General features: G+C 48.8%; 3 protein-coding genes across 7 annotated transcripts; 1 reads left to right on the forward strand and 2 right to left on the reverse strand.

The window, feature by feature from the left end:
- Positions 1-738: 738 nt before the first annotated feature.
- LOC104583143 (transcription repressor OFP1) lies at positions 739-2,552 on the reverse strand. Its single transcript, XM_014898807.2, has 2 exons — positions 2,517-2,552; positions 739-2,260 (listed from the first exon to the last, which is right to left on the reverse strand). Exons 1-2 carry the CDS (start codon positions 2,550-2,552, stop codon positions 878-880), a joined length of 1,419 nt encoding a protein of 472 aa, XP_014754293.2. The 3' UTR covers positions 739-877.
- Positions 2,553-9,722: 7,170 nt separating this feature from the next.
- LOC100843956 (U-box domain-containing protein 16) lies at positions 9,723-12,096 on the reverse strand. The gene has a single exon (XM_003566092.4). It carries the CDS (start codon positions 12,016-12,018, stop codon positions 9,976-9,978), a length of 2,043 nt encoding a protein of 680 aa, XP_003566140.1. The 5' UTR covers positions 12,019-12,096; the 3' UTR covers positions 9,723-9,975.
- A 5,618-nt stretch (positions 12,097-17,714) lies between these two features.
- LOC100844258 (L-type lectin-domain containing receptor kinase S.6) lies at positions 17,715-22,096 on the forward strand. 5 transcript variants are annotated; one of them, XR_002962837.1, is made up of 3 exons: positions 17,715-19,837; positions 21,163-21,337; positions 21,718-22,096. XR_002962837.1 is itself a non-coding variant. In XM_003566093.4 (2 exons), exon 1 carries the CDS (start codon positions 17,823-17,825, stop codon positions 19,821-19,823), a length of 2,001 nt encoding a protein of 666 aa, XP_003566141.1. In that variant the 5' UTR covers positions 17,715-17,822; the 3' UTR covers positions 19,824-19,837; positions 21,718-22,096. The 5 variants fall into 5 exon arrangements, 1 of the variants encoding a protein (XP_003566141.1); XR_002962839.1 differs by lacking the exon at positions 21,163-21,337 and having other exon boundaries at positions 21,718-21,822; positions 21,921-22,096; XR_002962838.1 differs by lacking the exon at positions 21,163-21,337 and having other exon boundaries at positions 21,718-21,785; positions 21,858-22,096.
- The last annotated feature ends 1,182 nt before the right edge of the window (positions 22,097-23,278 follow it).

Raw genomic sequence — 23,278 nt, forward strand, 5'->3', positions numbered from 1 at the left:
CGGTGGAACATTTCCTGAAACTGTTTTTTCTGTATACAAATTTATGGAAAATTTCGTTTATAGCCGAGTCCAAGAGCCGATAAATATTTGGCCCAACCCAAACCCATACACGCGCTAAATTTAGCTGCATGGTTCAAGGTGTTATTAACTTCTATTTTTCGGCAAACATTTATTTTCGTATGTGTTACTATATTTGTCTCTGAGAATACCTTCTTTGATATCCGTTTTGGCTTTTTAGTATTTATTTCGGTCTCCGCTAAAAATGCAGAAATACGATAATCGTCAGTTATCACGGTGCAGGAGTATACTGGTAGATGGTAAACTACACATAGAAAGAGTTTAGTGAAAAAGGAGTGCTGGTTTAGAAGGAAAGGGGACCATCCGTATATGTTGTACTCTGCCTCTTGCTACGATCTCCTATATCTAACTGGCTACAAGCCCACGGTATATCCTGGTGGTGGTCCCCGGACGAAGCATACGTTTCAACTCAAATCAATGCACTGGAAGTATTACTAGCAAAATCTTTGCTGGACACTAGCCTACCACAGTTCACAAGAGTAACGCTCAAGACAGAAAATAAGCAGCATCATAGTCACGCGACCAAGCATCCAACAGAGAAGAATCACGCATCGAGCAAGAAAAGAACCAAACCTTCCACGGAGACTTGCGATCCATTTTGTTCTTACAGCGGAAGATCACATTGTTTTTTCCAGAACCATGCATATGATGCAACAGGTCTAATTTCGACGGGGACGATGTCTTATTGCGCTACAATTGACGAATTCGAAGAGATAATGATAAATTAAGCCAGACAATGCGGCTGCAACAATGGCTGGATCCACCATGCATGCAGGAAGCACGGAGGATGGCGTTTCTTTCAGGGCCTGGCGTTGGCGAGGCTGATCCAAATCTCCTCGAACACCTCGACGATGATCTCATGGAACTTGGCCTCGTTGAGGACGAGGTAGCAGGCGAGGAGGTCCTCCAGGTCGGCGGCGTCGCGGATGCCCTTGTCGGCGATCATCTCCTCCATGGACTCGCGGAAGTCCTTCCGGATGTCGCTCGACAGCACCACCACCGCGTAGCTATCCAGGATCGGGTCTGGCTCTGGCTCTGGCGACGACGGCGGCGGCGGCGACGCCGGCGGTGGCGCCGTCCAGTTGCTTTGCGCCCCTTTCCTGGCGGCGGTGGCCGGCGCCGCCAGCCGCGGGCTCCTGGTCGCGCGCGTCTTGACGCGGCGCGGCTTGGAACTGGAAGAGCGCCTCGGGTTGCTCTTCTCCGAGGCAGAGCCAGCTCCCGTGGCCATGGCGTCGGGGAGCTCGGCCTGCGGCTTCTTCACCGGGGTAGTCACGATTGGTGGGAGCACGGGAACACTCTGGGTCTCGGGCGTGCTCTTGTCCCGGACTAGGTCGATGACGATGTGCTCCTCGGTCGCGATCACGTTACCTTCGTTGTTGTTGTCGTCGTCCGAAGGGTCGGCGATCACCATCGGCTTCTGGAACACCGCGGCGTCAAGGTCATCGATGCTCATGTCACGACGCCGACGGGGGCTTACACTTACAGGCGCCTGGACGACGAAGGACTCCTTCTCGCCGTGCGCCGCGGGAGCCCTGTGGCGCCTCCTCCTTGGAGGCGCGAGCTCCCTGTCTCTGGTGGCGGTGTAGTAGGACGCCCTGTGAAGATGGATCGGGGGGGATCCCTTCCTCGCCATGGCCGGCTGCTGGAGTACGTCGACGACGGCATCCTCCCTGTTCCCCGGAGACGGAGAAGACGGCGGCGGGGGCTGCTGGACGGAGACCTCCCTGTTCCACCGAGAAGACGGCTGCTGCTGCTGCTGCTGGACCTCCCTGTCCTCCCAGCGAGCAGACAGCGACCGGCGCGCGGCGGCGGGGCCGCGCCCGCGTCCGCCACGGGCGCGCATGTCGCGGAGCTTGTAGAACCAGGCGTTGGGGATCATGTCGGACATGCGGAACGACCTGCGCTGGCCGCCGGCCATGGCCTTGCCCTTGCCCTTGCCGTTGCCGGCGAGGAGAACTCTGCCGCTCTGTTGTTCGCTGTGATGGCTGCTAGCGGGGGCCAGCGAGGAGAAAACGCTGGAGGCGCACGACCAGAGTGACTTGGGCCCGGAGAAGCATAAATAGCGGCTGCGTGACGAAGGCAGCGGCGGCCACGCCCAAGCGTGGGGCGTCAGGTGCTCGTTTTGTCCGGTCTCGTCTTCGCTCTGGACTGTGGGCGTCAGCCTCCTTGGCTCACCGGACACCTGGCGCCACAAGTGGATTCATGCACGGAAATTTAGCGTGAGTGACGCTGGATGAAGGCGTTTCTACTGAAAAGTTTCGAAAAGAAGAAGAGGGAGGAGCGTCTCCTAGCTGTCAAAAAAGAAAAACAGAGATGTCCCATACGCAGGTCTGCCTCACCTGCCGCCCCCCTTCTCTTCCCCTCTTTCCGCCGGTGCTTCGGTTCTGCTTCGATCCTTCCTCACCGTTTCCGGTACCACAACTAGGATTTGTGCTTACCACTGTAACACTAAGAGGGTTTCCGCCCATCGCCATCGACTTCTTCCTTCATTGGAATCTCGCCAAGCTACTCACTAGTCTCCGGCGTACAAAATTTGTTTAACTCAGATCTACGAACTTCCGAAATAAAATTGAGACTTCCTAATGTCGAATCTCAACTTAAACGCTATCGAACAATACCTCAACTCTACAAGGAAAGATTTCTGCTTGCAAATGGACATCGGCCGACTCAATAAAATGGGTATTTAGAACAAAAATAGATAGCTAGATTCACCTTGCGGAGGCGCTGAAGAGCGGTGTCATCAGCAACGGGAAAATTCCAACAACGGCAAAGGCGCTCCTTCCACAAATGGAAGCGGTGCGCAGGGTCGCACATGGCGGGGGATGAAGAGGAAAATATGTGGGGGGATAGGTTGGAAGGGTCAAGCCAATATGTGGGGATGGGCGAAGATAAATAGCAAAGTGGAAAGAGGCAGCGAGGAGCGGGGGAGAGGATGCGCACCTATAGCCGCATAAATAGTAAATTATACAAAATACCCAACCATTTTTGTTATTTTCTTCTTAAATCAATTGTCTCGCGTGCCATCTGTCTTCATAGATATATTAATCTCGCATTATTGATCCTGGGCCGCATGTTCTCATAAATCAATGTAGTCGCACCTCCAACATCTTCCCACTTACCTTTCTTCTTTGTTATCTGCTTAGGATGCATGATCTCATTATAAGGAAATGAACTGGCCGGCATATACTTTGACTAGTACCGGTGGCAGTTCTACCCATGCCAACAACACCTTCTTTTTTTAACTGAAGAAGTGACACTTTTTAGCTAAAACCCCAAAGCATCTAAAGGATTTTGTGTGTGCACGCGTGTGCGGACACACGGTCAGGTGACGTTGTTGTGGAGATAGATGAGGATGAACAATGCATGTAAGATTATAGTGTGGGTGTTGTTTGGTTCATATTGAATATGTCCTTTTTTGTCATAGGTTATTTCCTTTGTAGAAAACACATCATTTGTGATCTGGCTGCTTTGCTAAACTTTTTTTTTTGCACGCACTAGACAGACGCCAAAAGAAAAATGAAAAGTTATCTTCCAAGACAACGAGACAAAGCGCATTTTGAGGAGACGTTTTATCAAAAGTTGATTACTGGCCCTTGGAAGGATTCACTTTTTCTTCTTTTTTCAGAAATTGCTGAATTATTTTTGGAGCATGTTGTCCATAAATACTCTTAGAGAGGTACCTCAAGTTTAGAGATCAGTTATTTGATACATATTGAATATTTTTAAGGCATGGTTCAAACAATAACAATTAAAAAATATGATTTCCAGTATAGCCAACGGGTAGCGTCGTTGGTTTTCTATGATTTCTTTGACATATAACAGTAAAACGGAGCCCCTCTCTCTTTCCCTAAACTTGGAGCCACATGTGACACACCATCCGGGGCGTCATCTCATCACGCCTCTTGCAACTCGCACAAGGAGATATGGTTGTATTTTAGGACCTTTTCTTTCAATTTATATATCTAGACGATGAAAGCCTTTACCTGGTGTTATGAACTCAAAATTTGTCAAGTTAAGTTCTTGTATTGAAGAATCAAGAAGCTCTAATGAGTCAAGAAGTTCTAATGAGCCTTGAGTTTACTCAGTTAAAGTTCCAATTAATTTGGTTTAGTTGATAGTGAGTGTTCATCCTATGGAAGTTCTCTGTCAACACAAGAGGTCCATCCATGTACGTACTATACAATTTGTTGTTTCTGACAGTGGCCGCGTTCATACGTGGTGTACCCGTACGTATTTCACTGCAGGGACAGGATGAGGATAAAAATGATGACTGAGTGTGAGTAATGTGATTTGTAGGAAACGTCAGTGCCCAACCACCCTGTCTGTCAGCTGATGCCAAAGAAAGGAAAAACGCTGTAGCCAGCAAAATTGTCGAGACAAGGTATAAATCCGGAAGACTTGTCCCGAGATCCCATGTATGGACCGCCCAGAAGAACTGTCCCTGATCAACGGCATCAAGTAGTTAGTTGGGATTGAACATAGAGTACAGCTCCCAGAGCACTGCTACTTCACTCTCTGACGCCTGCTGACATACACAGGTGCTCCTACGCTTCCTAGCTTGTCTGTCACCTGTAATTCCGATTGATGGTCGATCGGGAACCTCCTGCAGATCACATCAAGATGATCGGATCGGAAGCCGCGCCGAGTCTTATATAGCTCGCATAAAGATTAAAGTCCAAAACGTACTCCCTTAGTTTCATAATTTTTGTCGAAATATTATACGTATCTAGACGCATTTTAGAAATAATACATCTAATTTTGATGAAATTTGAGACAAGAATTATGTAACGAAGGGAGCAGAGCTTTCGACTTTCGAGTCTAAGTACCTTTCCAAACAGTTCATCTACAAATAAGATGGTTTAGTTAGTCGGTTAGCCCGGTTCAGAAATAATGATTTTTTTAGGAGGGGTTCAAAAATATTGCTGTAGTTGATTATTTCAACCATGAACAAATCGAGATTCTAGAATTGAGGGCTGCCAGGACTTGATCCCAATAAAATTCTTTTGATAACCTGACATGACTTACTCCCTCCGTCCACAAATAAGTGTAAGTCAAAAAAATTAAAGTTTTCAGGCCACAACCCATATTTCAAGTCCCTTGGCAAACGTTAGCAGATTCTCTGACTTGCTCAAGTTAAGTCATAGCCTGGAACTTAAGTAACTCTCGACTTTCTTTTTACAAAGCCGCAAATCAAAAGAGCCTAATTTCCGGACATTAAACTACAAATGATGAGCGCCCGCAGTCACCCAACTTGCTGGCTCTATTTTGATTTTGTCGTGTATGGCAATTCGCCTAATTCTTGGCTTTCTCAACATAACAAGTACAGCCCACGTGAACAATCAGCCCAACTAAAGCCCAATTTCGACCTGACTGCTTGCAAGTTGCAACTGACTGGCAAGAACAAAGTGGTCTGCATTTAGCCTGGCCTGGCAATTAGCACATGATCTAATATCTAATTAAAGTAGTAGAAATTTTACGGTCTAGATTTTACAAAAGTTATCGTAGGGTTTAAATTTACCGTAACATAATAAGAAAAACAACCAGATCGCAGAACGGTGGAAACAAATCAACGATCGGTATGAAAACGAATCCTAACATACATGGCAAACACGCAACCATAGCACTGCTTGCCGGTTAGTATACGGACACAAATTCTCCAATTACTAATTAGGTCGATCGGTACATAACATACGCACGGAGCGCAATATCCCGTATTCCAGTGCAGCAGTGCATACAGATTCAGGCGTGCAAAATCCGGCTGCTGCAACCCAATCCCAGGCAGGAACGCTGAAGATGTACCCACCGCTGAAAACGACGCGCACGTTCTTCTTTAGCCGGCTTTTCTTTACACCACGTGAACCTCTCGGGTGCCCTTCCAACAAGTCAGCATGAATCTCCCGGGCGGATTACAAGCCAACCGTACTCAATTTTTGCCAGCGTCGCCTGCTCGAGATCAATTTGATCGAGCGACTCGAATACTCGATCGTCTGGCCTCACGAAGCGGAGTTCATGCACCAGATCAATTTGATTGAGCCACTCGATCGTCTGCCCTCGCCAAGGGGACGAGTTCACGAGCCGCTGCAGACAAGGCAGCAAAAACACACACGACCGAGTAAGTCCAAACCGTGAACAAAATTGCATGCATCTATTCGTCTTTGTCATCCACATACACCTTTCGTGGCATGGATGCCTGAGACTCAGATTTCTAATACTGATTTGTTTTTTATTTTGCAATATATCAATAAAGCAGTAGAAATTCTATGGTAAACATATTGCAAAAGTTGACGTAGGGGGAATTGTTAGAAACCAGTCAATTTAATCTGATCGCATGGAGTATAGGAAAGAAAACCGGAATAGTAACCAATTGGAAATATATTACTCCCTCCGTCACAAAATAAGTGACTTGGTTTTGTATAGATTTTTATACAAATCCACGTCACTTATTTTGGGACGGAGGGAGTATAAGACTTTTCTATTTCTTAGACTCAGTTTGGCATTGCTGAATTGTGCTGCGCTGAACTTATTTTATAATCTGCTTTGAAAAAATACACACAAAAGTAGGGAAAAGTTGTTAGCCAAACACGAAAAAAGTGAAAAATGGGTGAAAAAAAGGCGACTGGAAAATAACTATTTCTTAGTAGATGATAACAACCTTTTTATTCAATCATTGAGATCCGTGTAAGATAAATGTAGGTCCGATGGATAAGAAAATCTTCATATTATATGATTAAAATAAAAGAACAAGAAGCCACCATATTTCAAGACACACGAAGACCCAAAATTTTAAGATACCACTACGAGCAACTCGCGAAAATTTAATTCACACCAGCTTTCGCAAATGTCGGAGCAATTTAATGTACATTACTTCTGCACGTGTCACCAGGTTTCAATTATTTTCCCCTAAATATTTTTGAATGTGTTAGTATAATCTCCTATTTACGATCAGACTAGCCGATACGACACCACTTTAGGTCTAAAGATAGAAAAATAAAAGAGCGCAAATAATCTATAATCTATGACTAAAAGAAAACATTTACAATAATTGAAACTTTGTCACACAAATTTTGCACCAAAAAACACATATATTACATGTACAAGCTCATATTGCAGACAAAGTTAATAAAACAAAATTCTATTGGTAAAACAGGTAATCAATTCCCAATAAACAATATAATGTGATGAGTTAAAACCAAGTGAATCATTCGGAACATCAAGTCTTATCATTTAGAAGATCTAAATTAAAAAAAAGCAAATGGCTATCTATTTTTTGTAGGAAAATTAGAACAAAATAAGTATTTCAAAAAAGTCTAAATTGCATACAAATATAATACATATAAATTGCATACAAAATGATATTATTAAAGCAAATATAAAATACATAAAAAATACTTCCTCTGTCCCATATTAAGTTACTCATGTGCCCAAATATGAATGTATCTATATCGTCTATATACATGTAATATTTCGACACTTAATATGGGACAGAGAGGGTACCATTTTATTGTACAAAGTCTAGCCGCACAGATTGTGCTGTGCGGGTCGCCCCGCTTAACTAGCGAAGACTCAATCTTATTTTGCTGTAGCCTGTACTGCTGTGCAACTGACAAACAAAAGTCACGGTACTGCCTGATTAGCACAGAATTATGAAAAGTACTCCGTAGTCAATTGTTGCTAAACATCTTGATGCAGAGTAACATCAAAGGAAATTCGAGCTTGAAACACCACTTGTCCGATTGTGCCATTTGATCCTGCTTGAAGGGAGAACACGAGCACGTATGCTGTGGATAATGGAGTAGTACGAGAATTGTTGCAGCCATGATTATCTCTGATCAAAATACGACTTGGTTGCTGGCATGGACAGCAGATTTTACTTTTCATCTCAGCAAAGAGAACGTGCCTGGCTGTTAAAAAGAAGTCACGTGGCGCACGTGCGTGATTGTTAATACTTTCATATCAACCTGTTAACAGATGCAATCACGTGTTAATTTACTAGGTCTTACGACTCTTATCGAATCTGCAGCCTACTACTTTTCAACTGACAGCAGACATGTCAACGAAGACGAAAACACAAAGTTCATCCGCCCTGTGCGCAGACGGAGAAGCTCGTAATACTACTCCATCTTTGTTTGCGGGTAAAGATGACAACGCCCTGCTCATACTAATCCGTTTGTTAGGAAAATTGATACAGGGTAGTACTCCGGAGTAGTATTTTACACGTACCTTTCACTTTCAGATGTGCATCCTTGATCCCTCTGTGTCAATGATGTGCACATGCACACCTTCCTCAGTTGGTCAATCTCTAGCAAAGCATCGTCAGCTGCCAATCGCTATGTTTAGTTTACACAAAAGAAAAGAAAAACTGAGTGTAATGTGCTCTGTGGTGCACGCCATTAGCTACTGTTACCTAACCCCTCCTCCAAAGGTTGTCCTTGTCGACAGGATGCAGGCGCTACGAGCGCGTGCAGAAAACTGTGCAGCATCTTCCACTCGACCGGAAGAGCACTGTAGAGCAGGAAGCTTGCCAGCCGCGCAGATTAATCTGGCCAGGATAGCTAGCTAGATGCAGTACTAGCGGTACAGCCTTGACTTTCCATGAACCCCGTTTTCTGATGCCCAAGCCAAGCACAGCTCATGCAAGATCTAGTCCTGGGCTCCTCCTGGCCACGGAAGGAATTACGCAGTGAAGGGAGGCGTTCGTGCGGTTCGATCTACGCACGTACTTTGTCATCTGGCCAGCCAGAAAATGTTGCATACTTTGTCATTTGGGAGAGGAAAGCAGCGTGATCGCGAGTGGAAAGAGAGGCGTGGCAACGAGGGAGCCACACGGGACGGAAAGATACAGTCAGAATCAAGCACGTTCCTAAACTACTTTTCTTAAAGGAAAGAAAAAAAAAACAGATGGCACCGGTAAATGCTTTTGGCTTCCGAGCTTCGGAGAGAAAATTCAAAGCCCATGTGCGATACTGTTTGCTAGAGTGTTAAACAGACCACTGCATTTCGTTTTTTCTTTGTACAATTGTAATTAAATCCATTTTTCACGAAATAGTGTAAATTCATAGTCAGTCCTCAGATCACTGGTCAGATTCAGACACTCAGTAAGGAAGGCATCTTATACGTTGTTAAGTAGAGTACAGAAGAGAGACAGGAAAGGAACCAAAGCAATTGTCAATGCCGAATCATCCGGTGCATCATTAGCAATCAAAGCATGGATGCGCGCTGGCTGGCGGAACGCAAAGCACCGGCCTTTTCTGCTGAAAAGCCGGTGAAGGCTAGCTGGAATGCTGGACCGGCGTTTTGCTAATGCTAGCCCCTCTTGTCGACTCAAGCATTTCCAGCCGCCCGCTACATATTCGTTGGGTACCGTGCACTCCCCACCCCTCCTTCTTTCTTCTTCTTCTTCTTTCAACTGACGGCTGGGAAAGGCTGGCAGCAATTTGGTCCCCGACGGCACCGCAACCACTCACGGGCGCCGCGCAGCCGCGAAGAGTCGAGTCGACGACCCTGCGGCTAGCTGTGCCCATCAACTACCCAATAATTGCAATCTGCAAGCCGTGTTCCATTCTGTCCAGTATAGAACGATCTCAAAAGACGCGGCTGTTGCGTTTAATAGGAAATTTCATAATGAGCACAAATTGATACAGTGGTAGCGGTACAAGACTTCTTTCATGTGTACTGTTTCTTGAGAATAAAATGTGTTACAAGATTGAACAACGAAAAGAAAACAATGAATTTCATTTCTATATGCACAGTTCCTCAAAGTGCTCTGTCTCCCACGGACCAAAGAATCGTGACAGCTTTAGAAGCCAAAGAATAAACTATGTACAGTGATTTTTCCAGTTTTTTTCTGGATTTTTTTTTGTGCTGTTCCTATGAATCAAATCAAATGTATGGAGGAATTCACGAGGCCGCCATGACCGGCAGCGTGACGGTGGTGGAGTTGGTGGGGCATTCCGTGGTCTGCTCCGCGTTGGCGACCGCCCAGCGCCGGCACGCCCTGCCGAGCGACGCCGCCTTGCGCCTCGCGCGCTCCGAGCCGGAGCCCATGAGCTCCCATATCGCCCACTCCACCCCGGGGATCGCCATCACCTGCGCCACGGCCGCGGCCCCCGCGCGCCGGCACAGCAGCACCAGCGCCGCCGCCGCGCACTCCCTCGACCAATCCGTGCCGCCGCGGCGCATCTCGGCCACGAGCCGCGCCACGGCGCCGTCGACGTTGACGATCGCCTCCGCGCCCCCGCGCTTGGCCAGCGACGCCAGCACCGCGGCCGCGGTCTCCTCCTCGCCGATCGCCGACAACGCCGCCTCCACGGCGCCCGCCCCCACGAGCTTGCCCACGTTCTCCCTCTCCCCTGACAGGCACAGCAGCGCGGCGAGCGCGTCCTTCTTCGTGCTCGCGGGGCCCGTGCGCACCAGGAGCAGCACCTTCTCGACGACCCGCGGGTTGCGGCCGAGCCTGCGGCGGTACGAGTGGACGGCCGACAAGCTGAGCACGGCGGCCGCGGCGTTCTCCTTGGCGCGCCACGTCGCGCCGGAGCCCATCACGTGGCAGAGCGCGGCCACGGCGCCCTCGGCGTGCATGATGCGCTTCTTGTTGGCCTCGAGGATGGAGAGGTTGAGCAGCGCCGTGACGGCGTTGAGCTGCAGCGCGGCGTCCTCGGACTGGAGCATCGGCACGAGGAGCGGGATCGCGCCGGCTTCCCCGATGAAGGCGCGGCTCTCGGTCCCCGACTTGGCGAGCTGCCGGATCTCGTGGACCACGCGGTTGTCCGAGGCAGGGGAGAAGGACGCCGTGAGCTTCTTCACGAGGAACGACGCGGTCATGCGCGCCGCCTCCACCGCGGCCTTGTTCGCGGTCGCCAGCGGCGCAGGCTCGGGCTTGCCTGGCTCGCTGCCCTCCATGGCCACGCCGTTCTCCCTGCACCACCGCGAGATCAAATTCTTGAGCGCCTTGTTGGGGACAAGCTCCAGACTGGTGAGTACTTGGCCGGTTTTTGGGCACGTCGACTTGCCGGATCCGAACCACCGTGTGATGGACTCGCGGTCGTACGTCTGGCCACTAGCAGATACGACAGGGTCGCGCATCAAATCGAGAGAGATGGGGCACCGGAAGTCCAGCGGCGGCGCCGGGGGTTCGGCGCCATCGTCGTCGCCGTCGCCAAGATCCGCCTTGGAATCCAGCGGCCGCGGCGTGGCTGCGCTGAAGAGGACGCACTTGGCGTACCGAAGGAGCCCAACGAGGGCAATCATGGCAGGCGTCCACCTCTCCGCGAGGCGGTCGCCGATCTCCCGCTCCAAGATCTCGATCTCTTCGCTGCAGCTCGCGGGGTCGTTGATGTCCACCTCGTCGAGGATGGCCTCCAGCCTCTCCCGCTCCGGCACGATCTCCTGCTCCACTTCCTGTATCAGCCTCAGCACGCTCGCCTTGAGCTCCTGCTCCGCCGCGGCCTCCGGCGCGGGGCGCCGGCACTGGCGCGAGGCGAGCGCGAGGAGGTCCGCCACGTCGTCGGCGAGCCCGAGCTCGGTGGCGGCGGGGAGGATGTCGAGAAGCGTGGCCAGGTCGTGCTGCAGCTCCCGCACGCGCGCGGCGACCTCGTCGGACTGGAGCAGGAGCCTCATGCGGCTGCGCGCCGAGCAGTCGGCCACGACGGCCTTGAACCGCTGCAGCACCAGGAGCACCTCGCGGAGGCACAGCGACGCCGACCGCGGCAGCCGCCCCACCACGCCCAGCAGGTCGTCGAACACCGCGACGAGGAGCTTCGCGCGCCGCGACACGGACGCGAACACCGCCCGCAGGAACGGCGCCGGCGCCTCGGCGGCGGCCAGGTCGCGCGCCAGGCGGTGCAGGGACCGGAGGATCTCCGCGTCGGGCGCCGATGAGGAGTATGAAGACGAAGAAGAAGAAGGCGACCCAGCCGCCGCTGCGTTTCTTGCGTTAGCCATTTGCGGTGATCAGAAGGCAACGAATGCGTGAAGGGTTGAATGATGCGATATATGGATAGACGAAGGGGCAGAGACGAGTATATATACGAGCGAGACGTGTAGTAGCTTCGGCGCGTTGAGTTGTGCGAGGAGAGCTGGGAAAGCAGAGGAAGGGAAGGGGTTGGAACCTGGACGGAATCCTCCTGACTTTCGTGGACCGCGACGCGTATCGTTTCATCTGCTTTGTTTATTTGTGGTTTTATTAATATTTTTTCTTCTCTTAGTATTTTTTAGGCGAGATGGTTTGAAGGAACACGTCGTGGTCTGTTGAGCGTCGGATCGGGGTGATGGTCGATTGGGATGGAATGAGTTTGGTAGGCTTGATGCTCTTTTTTGTTGCTTTTCTTTTTAGATTTAGGCTTGATGACTCGGCTCGGGTCTGGCAGCTTAGCTGATGGAGCAGATCAGCGGAACTGGTTGGGTTGATCGGATCGCTTCTTCCATGTTGCTAATGCTTCTGCAGGCCGGGTTAAGGGTTGGAAAGCTTCTAAGCTTGTGGCTGCGCGCTGCACAGTGCTCGACATGGTCCATGCATGCGCTTCCGTTTGATTAATCTTGCATCTGCAGTGTCACGACTGTTTCCAGTTTTCCACTTCAGAGAAAGATATAGGAATCACATTTTATGGTACGGAGTAGATCATAATTAGCAGTCACTAGAAGAAGAAGAAAGACATAATTTGCTAAACTTAATTGCCAAACGGTTCGTGCACATTTTCGACAACTTTGCTGACGCTGCATAATAAAGGGCGGCAACCGTAGACTTCCTTCCCCGGTCTCAAGTGTTTATTCCATTTGGAAGGTATATATTGTCATGTGTGTATTTTTCTTCTTCTGTGTTACACAATGCAGCTCCATCAGATCATGTCACACTTCTCTCTAGCTAAGAGCGTAGACACATTACCCGTCCACTTTAAGGAGCAAGCTAGACCGTGATATCACATTTTTGCTACATTTTTTTTAAGAGAACTTTGGCGGGCGGGCAGAAAGCAAGCCTGCAACACATTTTATTACTCCCTCTGATCCTAAATTGTTGTCAAAATATTGCATGTATCTAGACACTTTTAAAAAATAGATGCATTCATATTTGGACAAATTTGAGATAAGAATTTAAAATCGGAGGGAGTAAAACTTAAGGAGTTTTTGTACAAGGTGAGGAAGGAGAATATACATAAAAGAAGTTTACAACCTCCTTGCGAGATGGAACAACATGATGGCTCAATCCGTCAGAATATCTTTACAAGACTGCGAGGAGCATATATAGAGGACAAGCAGTAGCTCCGAGGAACAACGCTGCACAGTCAGGTGTAGGCCTTCTTCATTGGTGAACACCATTTGATTCCTCCGTTTCCAAAGGTTAGGAGCAAGGATACGAGGACCGTGGTTCTGACCTTGTATTTGCTACATCTGCTGGCTAGTTAGTTTGCACACGAAGTTCACGTTGAAACAAATGGCAATACTTGTACACATGGCCTCAGCTAAACATGCATCCTCTAAAGTTTTTTAATGCAGAAGGCATGATTAGACGGCCAACAAAATCGTACGAAGACAGACAGACAGATATACCAAATCAGATGATAGTATCTGATTGACAGCCATTGTACTTTGCCCCATAGAAAGTGGCAAGCCGAGAGCAACAAAAGGAGGAAACGGCCACAATCACGTCAGAAAATAGCTGGCCAGCTGAATTAACAGCTGCCAGCCACGACTCCCATCGCGTACGGCACTAGGGCAGGCGACGTCCAAATCTCTTCCCGGCGAAAATAAACGACCTGCGGCGCAGGAGCACGAACGGCTGCAGCGGTCAATCTTTCACGGAACCGGCAATAAAAAGAGGACGTACGTACGTACGTACACATCTGACCCTGCCAAAAGTTACCCGTAACAAAAGAAGGGCAAAATTTACAATTCACTGACCGGTGACCGGTCACGCAACACGCCTTTAAACTTTGTTTCATCCGGGGTTAGATTCAGGAGCGCATCACCGTCCTGGTTAATAGAAAAATTAAGCCTAATGTATGGCCTTTGACTTGATCCAAGGCTTGGCGAGAATAACATGACCACGTGGCGGCAGCAGGGGCCGCCAGCGGCGTCTTTTTGACCCCGGGCGTGCACGTTTACTTCTTTGTGACGGCCGGCGGCCCGTAAACCTCCAGCTAATCCCGGAAGCGATCCAGCGGTGCGAGATACGGTCGCTCGTTAGCGTGGACGGCCGGCGTGCGTGTCACTTCGGCACGATCACGACGACGACGACGTGCGTATTGGCCGACGTGGAAGCCATGCTGCCACCGGCCGGGGCTAGCTGCCGCCGCGTACGTACGCGCAGCCTCGGCGGCCTGGCCTGTAGTCGAGCGACATCCGACAGCTGAAGAAAAGAAGGGGGGGAAAGAAAAAGGAACGGAAAAAGAAAGCAGCGTCATGCTGCGCGTCGGCGCCGCCTGCAGCGCGCGGGGTTCCTTTTCTTCTAGAGGAAGGTTTCGCGGCCGACGGCTGCTGATTCCGTGGTTTACCGTGGGTAATCGACGAGTGGTCGACCGTAATAATTCAGCAGTGAAAGCGATTTCCGTTGGGGAGATGGAGAAGAAGAAGCGTACGCATGGGCGTGGCCCGCGCGTGGAGCGAGCGTTGAACGGTCGATCGAGGGCGTGGAGGAGGAACGCCGGAATGGGAATGGGGGCGTATCTATGTCAGTGTCCTCGCGGGCTGCTAATGACAGGCACCCCGTGTAAAGATCGTGGATAATGCGAGTTGGGAGCGTGACATACTGGCATCGCTTGGACCATTCGAGCGTTCCATGCAAGGAATGTAACTGTGGCCTAGTGGGCTAGCGGGTCGCTAATGTGCCATGTGGTCCATGCATGGTCCACCTCGATGCATACGTCAGTTACGTATACGTGTTCTTGGGCCGTGTTTAGTTTTACTTTTCTTTTGTACGAAATCTGCTGTTATCATATCAAGCAGAAGACTTGCAGAGAAAATACAAAGGACACACCATCGGCATCATCGAAGGGCATTTCAACATGGGAGATAGGCAATGTGCACAAACACAACAATCCTACCGATCAGTCAACACATAGGTCAAGGAGTGTTACCGACGTTGTCAAAGGACCGCCCGTTGTCGAGACCATCATTGAAGGTTGTCGTCAAGTCGAGTCCATAAACCCCGTATGAAAAACTTGACCGCCAACTATGTTGTAGGGCAACCCCGAACACACCTTGAAGATGCTAGGCATTTGCGTCGCCAAAATGCGCCGATCAATCGAGACACCAAGAGGAACACAAAGCTCAACGCAACGCATGGAAGAGGGTCGACGATGCCTCAAGGAGAAAGCCAGGGAAGATTGCTACCCGCTGCCTACAAGCCACATCAAACCGTCTTACAGCTCCAACACCGCGATCCCAGCGAGTAAGGGATTTCACTAGGATCCGAGGGAAATGCCACAACAGTTCCTCCAAAAAGGACCATGACACCTGCAAGCGACGTCATTATACCAACAACATTTGGCCCATGCTTTCACCTTGTCACAACATGCCTAGCAGCCATACCCACCGCACCGCCTTGGTTCAGAGGATGATTAGAACTTTGTATCATCTTAGATACTAGAGGTTTGAGAGACTACTTGATTTAAAGGATTTTCATTTACAAAAATGGAGAAGAAACCTTAAGGCCTGCTTGGAATTGTATTTTTAGTGGGAGAGGATTCTCAGACATTTTTTTGTGAAAGGGGTTGATATTTCGTCCGATAAAAATAAACTAAATACCAGTACCCACTAAAAATATGACATTCCAAATAAGGACTTAGGATATTTTCATTTTGTATGTTGATTTTTGTGTGGCTAAATTGGAGTGCAACAAGGCACGCACGCACCGGAAAGTCAATGCTCCATGCCGTTTTAGCACATTAACAAGCACCCAACATACAGAATGGCAACACGTACATACTGACAGCATACACTATCTGCATAAATACAGTTATTAACACATCAAATCCTGGTACGGCATGTGCACTAAACAAATGGCGCCTTGTCATTTCCAGATCAATCAAGAGAAGCAGGTATATATTGAGGCCTCGAAGCTTAGCGGCAACAGGACCATGTCCACCTCAAATCCAAGTGTGCAACCACCACCACGTACCCGACCAATAAAATACCTGCATGGCTACATCGACTCAATAATCCACGACTACTTCCCCTCCGAGACAAAATTGACCGGGCAAGAAGCATGTAGTAGCAAAATCCAAATGATCATCGTTACTTCGGCGTCTGCTACCGGATAAAAGTATAAAACCATATGGACTCTCCTCCGCTGTGAGATTAGATAACGGAAAAATAGTTTATCTACGACTCCTTCAGACCTTCACCACCCACTGCACCGGCGGCAATAGCATTATCAACTCTTGCAGGCTTGCAGCAAGTTGGGAGCCGGTCGCCCGTAGCAACAAGAAGAAGTGCAAGTTGCCAATGCCGACGTGATTTCGGAATAAATTCACGGGCACGTACGCCTGCCGTGGTGGGCACGCAGATTTTCTCGTTCCCGTGTGCTCGGGTATACGGCGCCGACGCCCGCGATCCGCTCGGTCCCCTGAATTTCAGAGACGGCAAATGATCCGTGGCTTGCGGCTCCCCAGCTGACCGGTGATTATTTTACTCATGGTATGGCACCTGGGGCAGCCTGGCAGGACCCGACCCTCCTGGATGGCTGGATTATGCTACGTCGACTACTACGTGTTGAGGTTGGTTTTTGGATGTGCCATGACAACATATACTTGTCCAAGTGAAACTTTGGGAACACGTTTTCGTCAATACAGTTGTGTTGTAGAGTCCGGCGCACTAATTAAAGTACATTCCACGCGTGGAGCCGTGAACGGAGGTTAGAGGACACGATCGGGCCCTGTGTCGCCAAAGGTGCAGTTGCCTTTTTCACGGCGCACTATAGTATCGCCAAAGTGCTGCCAAGCTCTAAAGTTCACGTCTAATCATCCAATCTGACCTCACTGTGTTGCAGAGCGAAATTGCTTAGGTACCACAGTTGATGGTCCGATGTTCTAACGACTGCTGCTAATCTAATTGTTGCTACACTTTAGCCATGTAAAAGGATGGTGCGATATGGAGTGCCGGACGAAAATCAGATGGAACTGGTTGTAGAGTAGTAGTAGCAGTTTGTCTGATTGGTGGGGTTCGGGTAAAAACTAACGAGGCCTATGGGGGGTTATCTGGTTTTTAGAAGAAAAATAAAAGTTCAAATCAGATCAAATTGGGGGCATAGGTTGAAAACTGAACATGTTTTTTGTTTTTAGAGAAGGGACTTCTTTCTGCAAGTTTGATAATTCGCATGGGTTAATGGGCCATTGGGCCTCCACGAGAGGCAGGAGGCCTCTTCAGAAAGCGAAAGGCTCGTCTACTCTTAGCGGGTCACCTAAGTGCCCCTAAAAAGCCCTGTAAACAAAGAGCACCCGTAGGAAAAAAAAAGAAGCCCTGTAAACAAAGAGCACCCGTAGAACCTTTTTCAAAAAAAAATAAGGTACCCGTAGAAAGCCCATAGCACGATTTCATCTTGGGCTCATTAACGCCGCGTTCGTGTGACGTACTGTATCACGTATGCCTCCATCCCGAATGGCAAGTCATTAAGCCATGGTCCAAAAACCCCATTTCTCTGTTCCCTCGCCTCCGCATCTCCCTTCCCTTCCAAACCCCATCTTCCCCCCAAACCCCACCGCGGCACCGCCGATGCGGCAATGCGACCACGAAGAACCTAGACACGCACCGCCATGCGCTCCTCCGCGCTTCCTCTCCTCGTCCTCCTCTTTCCCCTCTTCGCCGTCAACCTCCCGTCCGCCGCGTCCAGCCCCGCCGCGTCCCATCGCCGCATCTCCTGGGCAAGCAACCTCACGCTCCTGGGCTCCGCCTCGATCCTCCCTGGCGCGGCCGCCGTCGCGCTCACCACCAACTCCAGCGACGGCATCGGCGCCGGCCGCGCCCTCTTCTCGGAGCCCGTCCGCCTCCTCCTCCCGCCACCCGACCCGCGCGCAGCCCCGGCGCAGGCCTCCTTCTCCACCCGCTTCACCTTCCACATCACGCCGTCGCCGTCCTTCGGCGACGGCCTCGCGTTCGTCCTCACCTCCTCGTGCACCTTCCTCGGGGCCTCCAACGGATTCCTAGGCCTCTTCCCGTCCTCCTCCGCCTCCGACGACGGCGACCTCGCCGACGTATCCACCGTCGCCGTCGAGATCGACACGCACCGCGACGCGGCCCTGCGCGACCCGGATGGCAACCACGTCGCGCTTGACGCGGGCTCCATCTTCTCCGTCGCGTCCGCGAGCCCTGGCGTCGACCTCAAGGCAGGCGTCCCCATCACCGCGTGGGTCGAGTACCGCGCGCCGCGCCGCCGCCTCCGCGTTTGGCTCTCGTACTCGTCGTCCCGTCGGCCCGAGAAGGCCGCACTCTCCGTCGACGTCGACCTCTCCGGCCTCCTCCGCACGTTTATGTACGCTGGCTTCTCGGCGTCCAACGGTGAAGGCTCTGCGCTTCATATCGTCGAGACCTGGACTTTTCGCACCTTTGGTTTCCCCAACTCCTCACATGCTTCGCCACCGCCGAATCAAGAGCCGCACAAGAACCCACTGCCGCTCTCAACAAATCACCACCGCCACCGTGGACTACTCTACAAGGTGCTGGGCGGAGTTCTCGGTGGCGCGGTCTTACTGGTTCTTGTGGTCATTGGCTCTATTCTATGGCTTGGCCATACAAAGCGCCGCACAAGTGAAGAACCTACTGTGCTGATCGAGGACAAGAACTTTCGTGGGATGCTGTCCATGGAGGTGATACGTGCAGCAACCAAGGACTTCAGCAGTGAAAATGTGATTGGCATTGGTGGCTCTGGCGCCATTGTGTTTGAGGGGGTTCTCCCGTCTGGGTCAAGGGTTGCTGTCAAACGGTTTCAAGCTATTTGGCCGTGCTCAAAGGCATTTGATAGTGAGCATCATGCCATGCTTGATTGCCCACATCATCCCAATCTCGTGCCACTTTTTGGGTGGTCGAGCAGTGAGCATGACCTTGTGCTTGTTTATGAGTTCATGCCCAATGGCAATCTTGACAATGCACTACACAGCCTGGGTGGAGCAATACTTCCCTGGGAGGCGCGGTTTGGGGCGGTGATTGGTGTTGCATCAGCGCTTACATTTCTGCATGATGAATGTGAGCATCGCATTCTGCATCGTGATGTGAAGTCGTCGAATGTGCTGCTTGATGCAGATTTCAAAGCTCGGTTAGGTGATTTTGGTCTTGCTCGCGTGGTGAGCCATGGTGGGGTGCCACTGGCAACACAGCCAGCAGGCACACTGGGATATCTAGCACCAGAGTACGTTTATTCAGGTGTGGCAACAGAGCGGTCTGATGTTTACAGCTTTGGGGTGCTTGCTTTGGAGGTTGCCACTGGCCGGAGACCAACGGAGAAGGGAACCGCAGTTGTTGACTGGGTGTGGGCTCTCTGGGGTCGTCGGAGGCTGGTTGATGCAGCTGATCAGCGGCTTCAGGGACGATTTGTTGCTGAGGAGATGCGGCGGGTGCTGCTTGTGGGCCTCTGTTGTGTGCATCCGGACTGTCGGAAACGACCTGGTATGCGGAGGGTAGTCAGGATGCTTGATGGTACTGCACCCATGACATTGGTTCCAGATAAGAAGCCACCAGTGGTACTGAAGTCAACACTAAATCAAACTTCGTCAATCAACACTGCAGATACTATGAATACTGCATTTTACAGTTGTCGCTAAACATACAATACAAGGTAGGTTTGTAATGAACTTTCTGATCCATATGTAGTGGTGTTCTATCCATTGCTATTTTCTGATGTATATGTGGTGGTAATAGTTTCGGGATTCTGAGCATCGTACTAGCTATAGGTTCACATTAGATATGTTGTGAATGTTACAAGGTATCGTTTGAAAGTTTATTACAGTGGTGTTCCATAATTGCCTTTGCTCAGATTTAGGTGTCATTTATGTGAAGATAGTTTTCGTCAATGTTTGCATCTTTTCAGTCTGCTAATTTTGTCTTGACAATTTGAACTATCATCATCACATATTCATATTATGGTATTTGGACATTGCCCTTGTTGTAAACAGTCCTGATTGAACAGTAGCTGTGTTATTGATGTAGATATAACAGAAATGTCTCGTTACATTGATCCTGAACATCTGTTAATTTTAATATACTGTTTAAATTTAACGACACATTAAGAAAATAGGCAAGCCATCACATTTGTATAATTGTCACGGACCGATAGTTTGTTCTTTCTTTTTTTTCTTCTGGTGATCCAAACATTCACTGTTTGATTTGACCCGGTGTCCAAACTTCTTACCATAATGTGGATAAAACACAATGTTACCATCGGCCTACCATTAGTACATCAGTTACCTAGATAGCTTTTATATGACTATATCATAGATATTGAACACAGATTTGCATTTGGCGAGTAGTAGAACAAATTTTCCTTTTGTTCATTCATGACATAGCCATGACATTTTGAAATTGTCCTGTTGGTTAGTAAGTGTGAAAGAGGGGTTTAAACAGCATTTCTGCATTGTAAATTCGTAACCTGTGTTTCAGTGCTTGAGTGGTAAATTATTAGCTACATACTTGCCTTAACCTGATTTGAACTTCTATGCATAGCTTAGAATTCTGCAAAGATCCAGGGATCATTTTGGTCAGATTTTTCTTCAGCATTTCAACATTTTTAGATTCTAGCTGAATCTGTCACTTTCCATCAAAAAGTTGAATCTGTCGCGACATGCGAAAACAATCTGAGAACAATCTTACTGTTTTCATAAGATGGTGTTAGAATGTTTGCAGTTCTTTCTTTTTTTGGCTTTCTGTTGCAATAAATAAGGCTGGATATAAGACTAATGTGGGCATGCGGCTGCAATGTGACGTTTTTAATTGCCTGCCTGAACCATCTTTTAAAAAAAACTTTTGTCGAAACACATCTGCAGTTTGTGCAGGAAATTGCATACATAGTGAGCATATCTTTAAAACTATTTGGAAATTGTTTGTTTGATACTTTGATGTGGGCTTTAACCTACGGTTCTTTGGGTTACTTTATGGCTTCTGCAGCGTAGACAACTGATCAAACCTGAAATTTGTTCCATAGGACACTCTGTTACAAAGAGTGCTTTCCTGGGTATACACTCTGTATTCAGCGTAGAGCATACCTCGCTTGTCATGAGCTGGGATCGAACCAGCGGTTTCGTCAAGTGTTAATATTACTCAAGTTGAACCAGTTATGGAGGTGAGCGTGTGTAATATAACTAAATCGTATTGTTCTGTGAGAAGTTTCAGTGTGGGAGATGGAGAAGAGAGTGGAAGCACGAGCATGTGATAATTTTGTTGTTGTTGTTTTGCAGGGAAAAGTGAGAATTTTGTTGTTGTCTTTCCTTTATTGTGTTTATCTTATCTTTAGCTGTAGTCTAAAGTTTGAAGAGTCATGTGACACTACAGCATTCATCCCTGAGTGATTTCTTCATGACCTTGCAATGCCCAGATCGCATTTGTTTTTTTACCTGTCTTGCGGGTTTTTGATACTTGAGAACCTGTTTAATTTGCACGTCTCTAGTCTCTTCAGAATGTTCTTTTTCACGATAACAGAAGTTTTTATTGATCTCAATTTAGTGATACAACCGCAAGAATGTGATGTGGTGATACAACCGCAAGGAACGACCTGATGCAGCATCAAAAGGGTAAAGAAGCTCGAAACGCTGACTTCATCCATGTTGGGTAAATAGCTCTCTTACCACTCGTTTGAACTGAAGGCATGCAACCATGGCTGCGTCCCTGACTTCAGAATGGTGATGATGTTGAGTTCCTGTCTTCAGAATGGTGATGATGTTGAGTTCCTGGCTTCAGAATGGTGATGACGTTGAGTTTTCTTTTACTGGTTTCTGGACGATTTTCAGATAACCTTTTTCGTGAAACACCGTACTGTGAGTCTGCGAGCGGTTGAGGTTCAGTTAAAATCAACTGGCTTTTCTAGTGATGAATATTCATGACATGTCGGTCGGTGTCATTGTTTTCACTTTGCAGGTACCATGCTTAAAGAAACAGTGTCACTCCTCAACCGATTTCATCATTGTGATACGAAATCGATAGAATCCATTGGTCAAAGGTGGGTTGGTCTGAACAATTCCTTTTTTTTTTTGCGGGGTTCTGAACAATTCCTGATCCTGCACAAAACATTCTCGAGGTTTTCATTTCAACTTCTGAAAGGCAAACTCGTGACCGCCGTGTCTTTGGGCCGCTGTCTGGTGGCGGACCCGGCGGTGCGGTCGATCAGGGCGGGGGATCGACCTTGAGCTTGAAATGTGTGCGACATTCCGTCCTCATAATTAGGCACTGCGTGGCAAGCCAATGACTGAAAGGTCCTGCTTGGGTTGAGTGTAGGTTTTGTGTGCTTCCCCGTATTTACTTTAAATTTGAGCTAAATATCGGAAGGCACACGAAAATTACACTCCGACCAAATTTCATACTGTAGCTGCTAATTTTGCTCATATTTTGCCAGCAAAGCAAGATTACATTCGTTTGACCTGCACCTGTATTGGAAACAACGAATCTGGAAATATCAAGAACGGTCAATCTTGCAATAGTTCGCCTGCAGCTACCCCGCAATGATGTGTCCATAGAAGGACAGATGGTATGACAGCATGAGTAGCCTTAATCGCAAGTTCACACACCGGCAGAAAAGGCTGATGAACTTAACTAGAGCCGATCATGAGGGGCCATGGGGATGGGACCCCAGGCCTGGCCCATTTTGGAAAATCTGTCGGCTAGAACGTCGCAATTCAGTAACACGATCTCAGTATCTCACATGAAGCCGCTACCAGCATCTTATCCTTGGACTTGCGAGTTCCTGGATGAGGCGCCTAGTGCAGGGACTGTGCATCCAAGCGCATGCATGTTGAATTTCCTTGGATCATAGAAAACAATGTTCAGCACATCTGATGGAATATTTGTAGCGTATAGTTCTGGAGCTACAGTCTTAAACGGGGTCTCCAGTTGGAAACCTTTAGTTTGGGTTAGTCGGATCTGACTGCTGAGGTGTAAAGCAGGAGCCTATAATTTTGTTCTTCCAAACATGACAGATCTGTTATATGGGTTCACCAGAAATACAGAGCACCTCAAACACAATAAAAATTACATCGAGTCTCCGCTGTCAGAACGAACCGGTGACGCACCA

This window comes from Brachypodium distachyon, chromosome 2 (assembly GCF_000005505.3).
Source record: "Brachypodium distachyon strain Bd21 chromosome 2, Brachypodium_distachyon_v3.0, whole genome shotgun sequence".
NCBI classification, from domain to species: domain Eukaryota; kingdom Viridiplantae; phylum Streptophyta; class Magnoliopsida; order Poales; family Poaceae; genus Brachypodium; species Brachypodium distachyon.

Bases quoted from the DNA above. Each gene is read 5' to 3' on its own strand.
- LOC104583143 (XM_014898807.2), bottom strand. From the start codon at position 2,552: ATGGCGATGGGCGGAAACCCTCTTAGTGTTACAGTG. The intron at 2,261-2,516 runs GTAAGCACAAAT...TTGTGGCGCCAG, and splicing joins ACCCTCTTAGTGTTACAGTG to GTGTCCGGTGAGCCAAGGAG.
- LOC100843956 (XM_003566092.4), bottom strand. From the start codon at position 12,018: ATGGCTAACGCAAGAAACGCAGCGGCGGCTGGGTCGCCTTCTTCTTCT.
- LOC100844258 (XM_003566093.4), top strand. From the start codon at position 17,823: ATGCGCTCCTCCGCGCTTCCTCTCCTCGTCCTCCTCTTTCCCCTCTTC.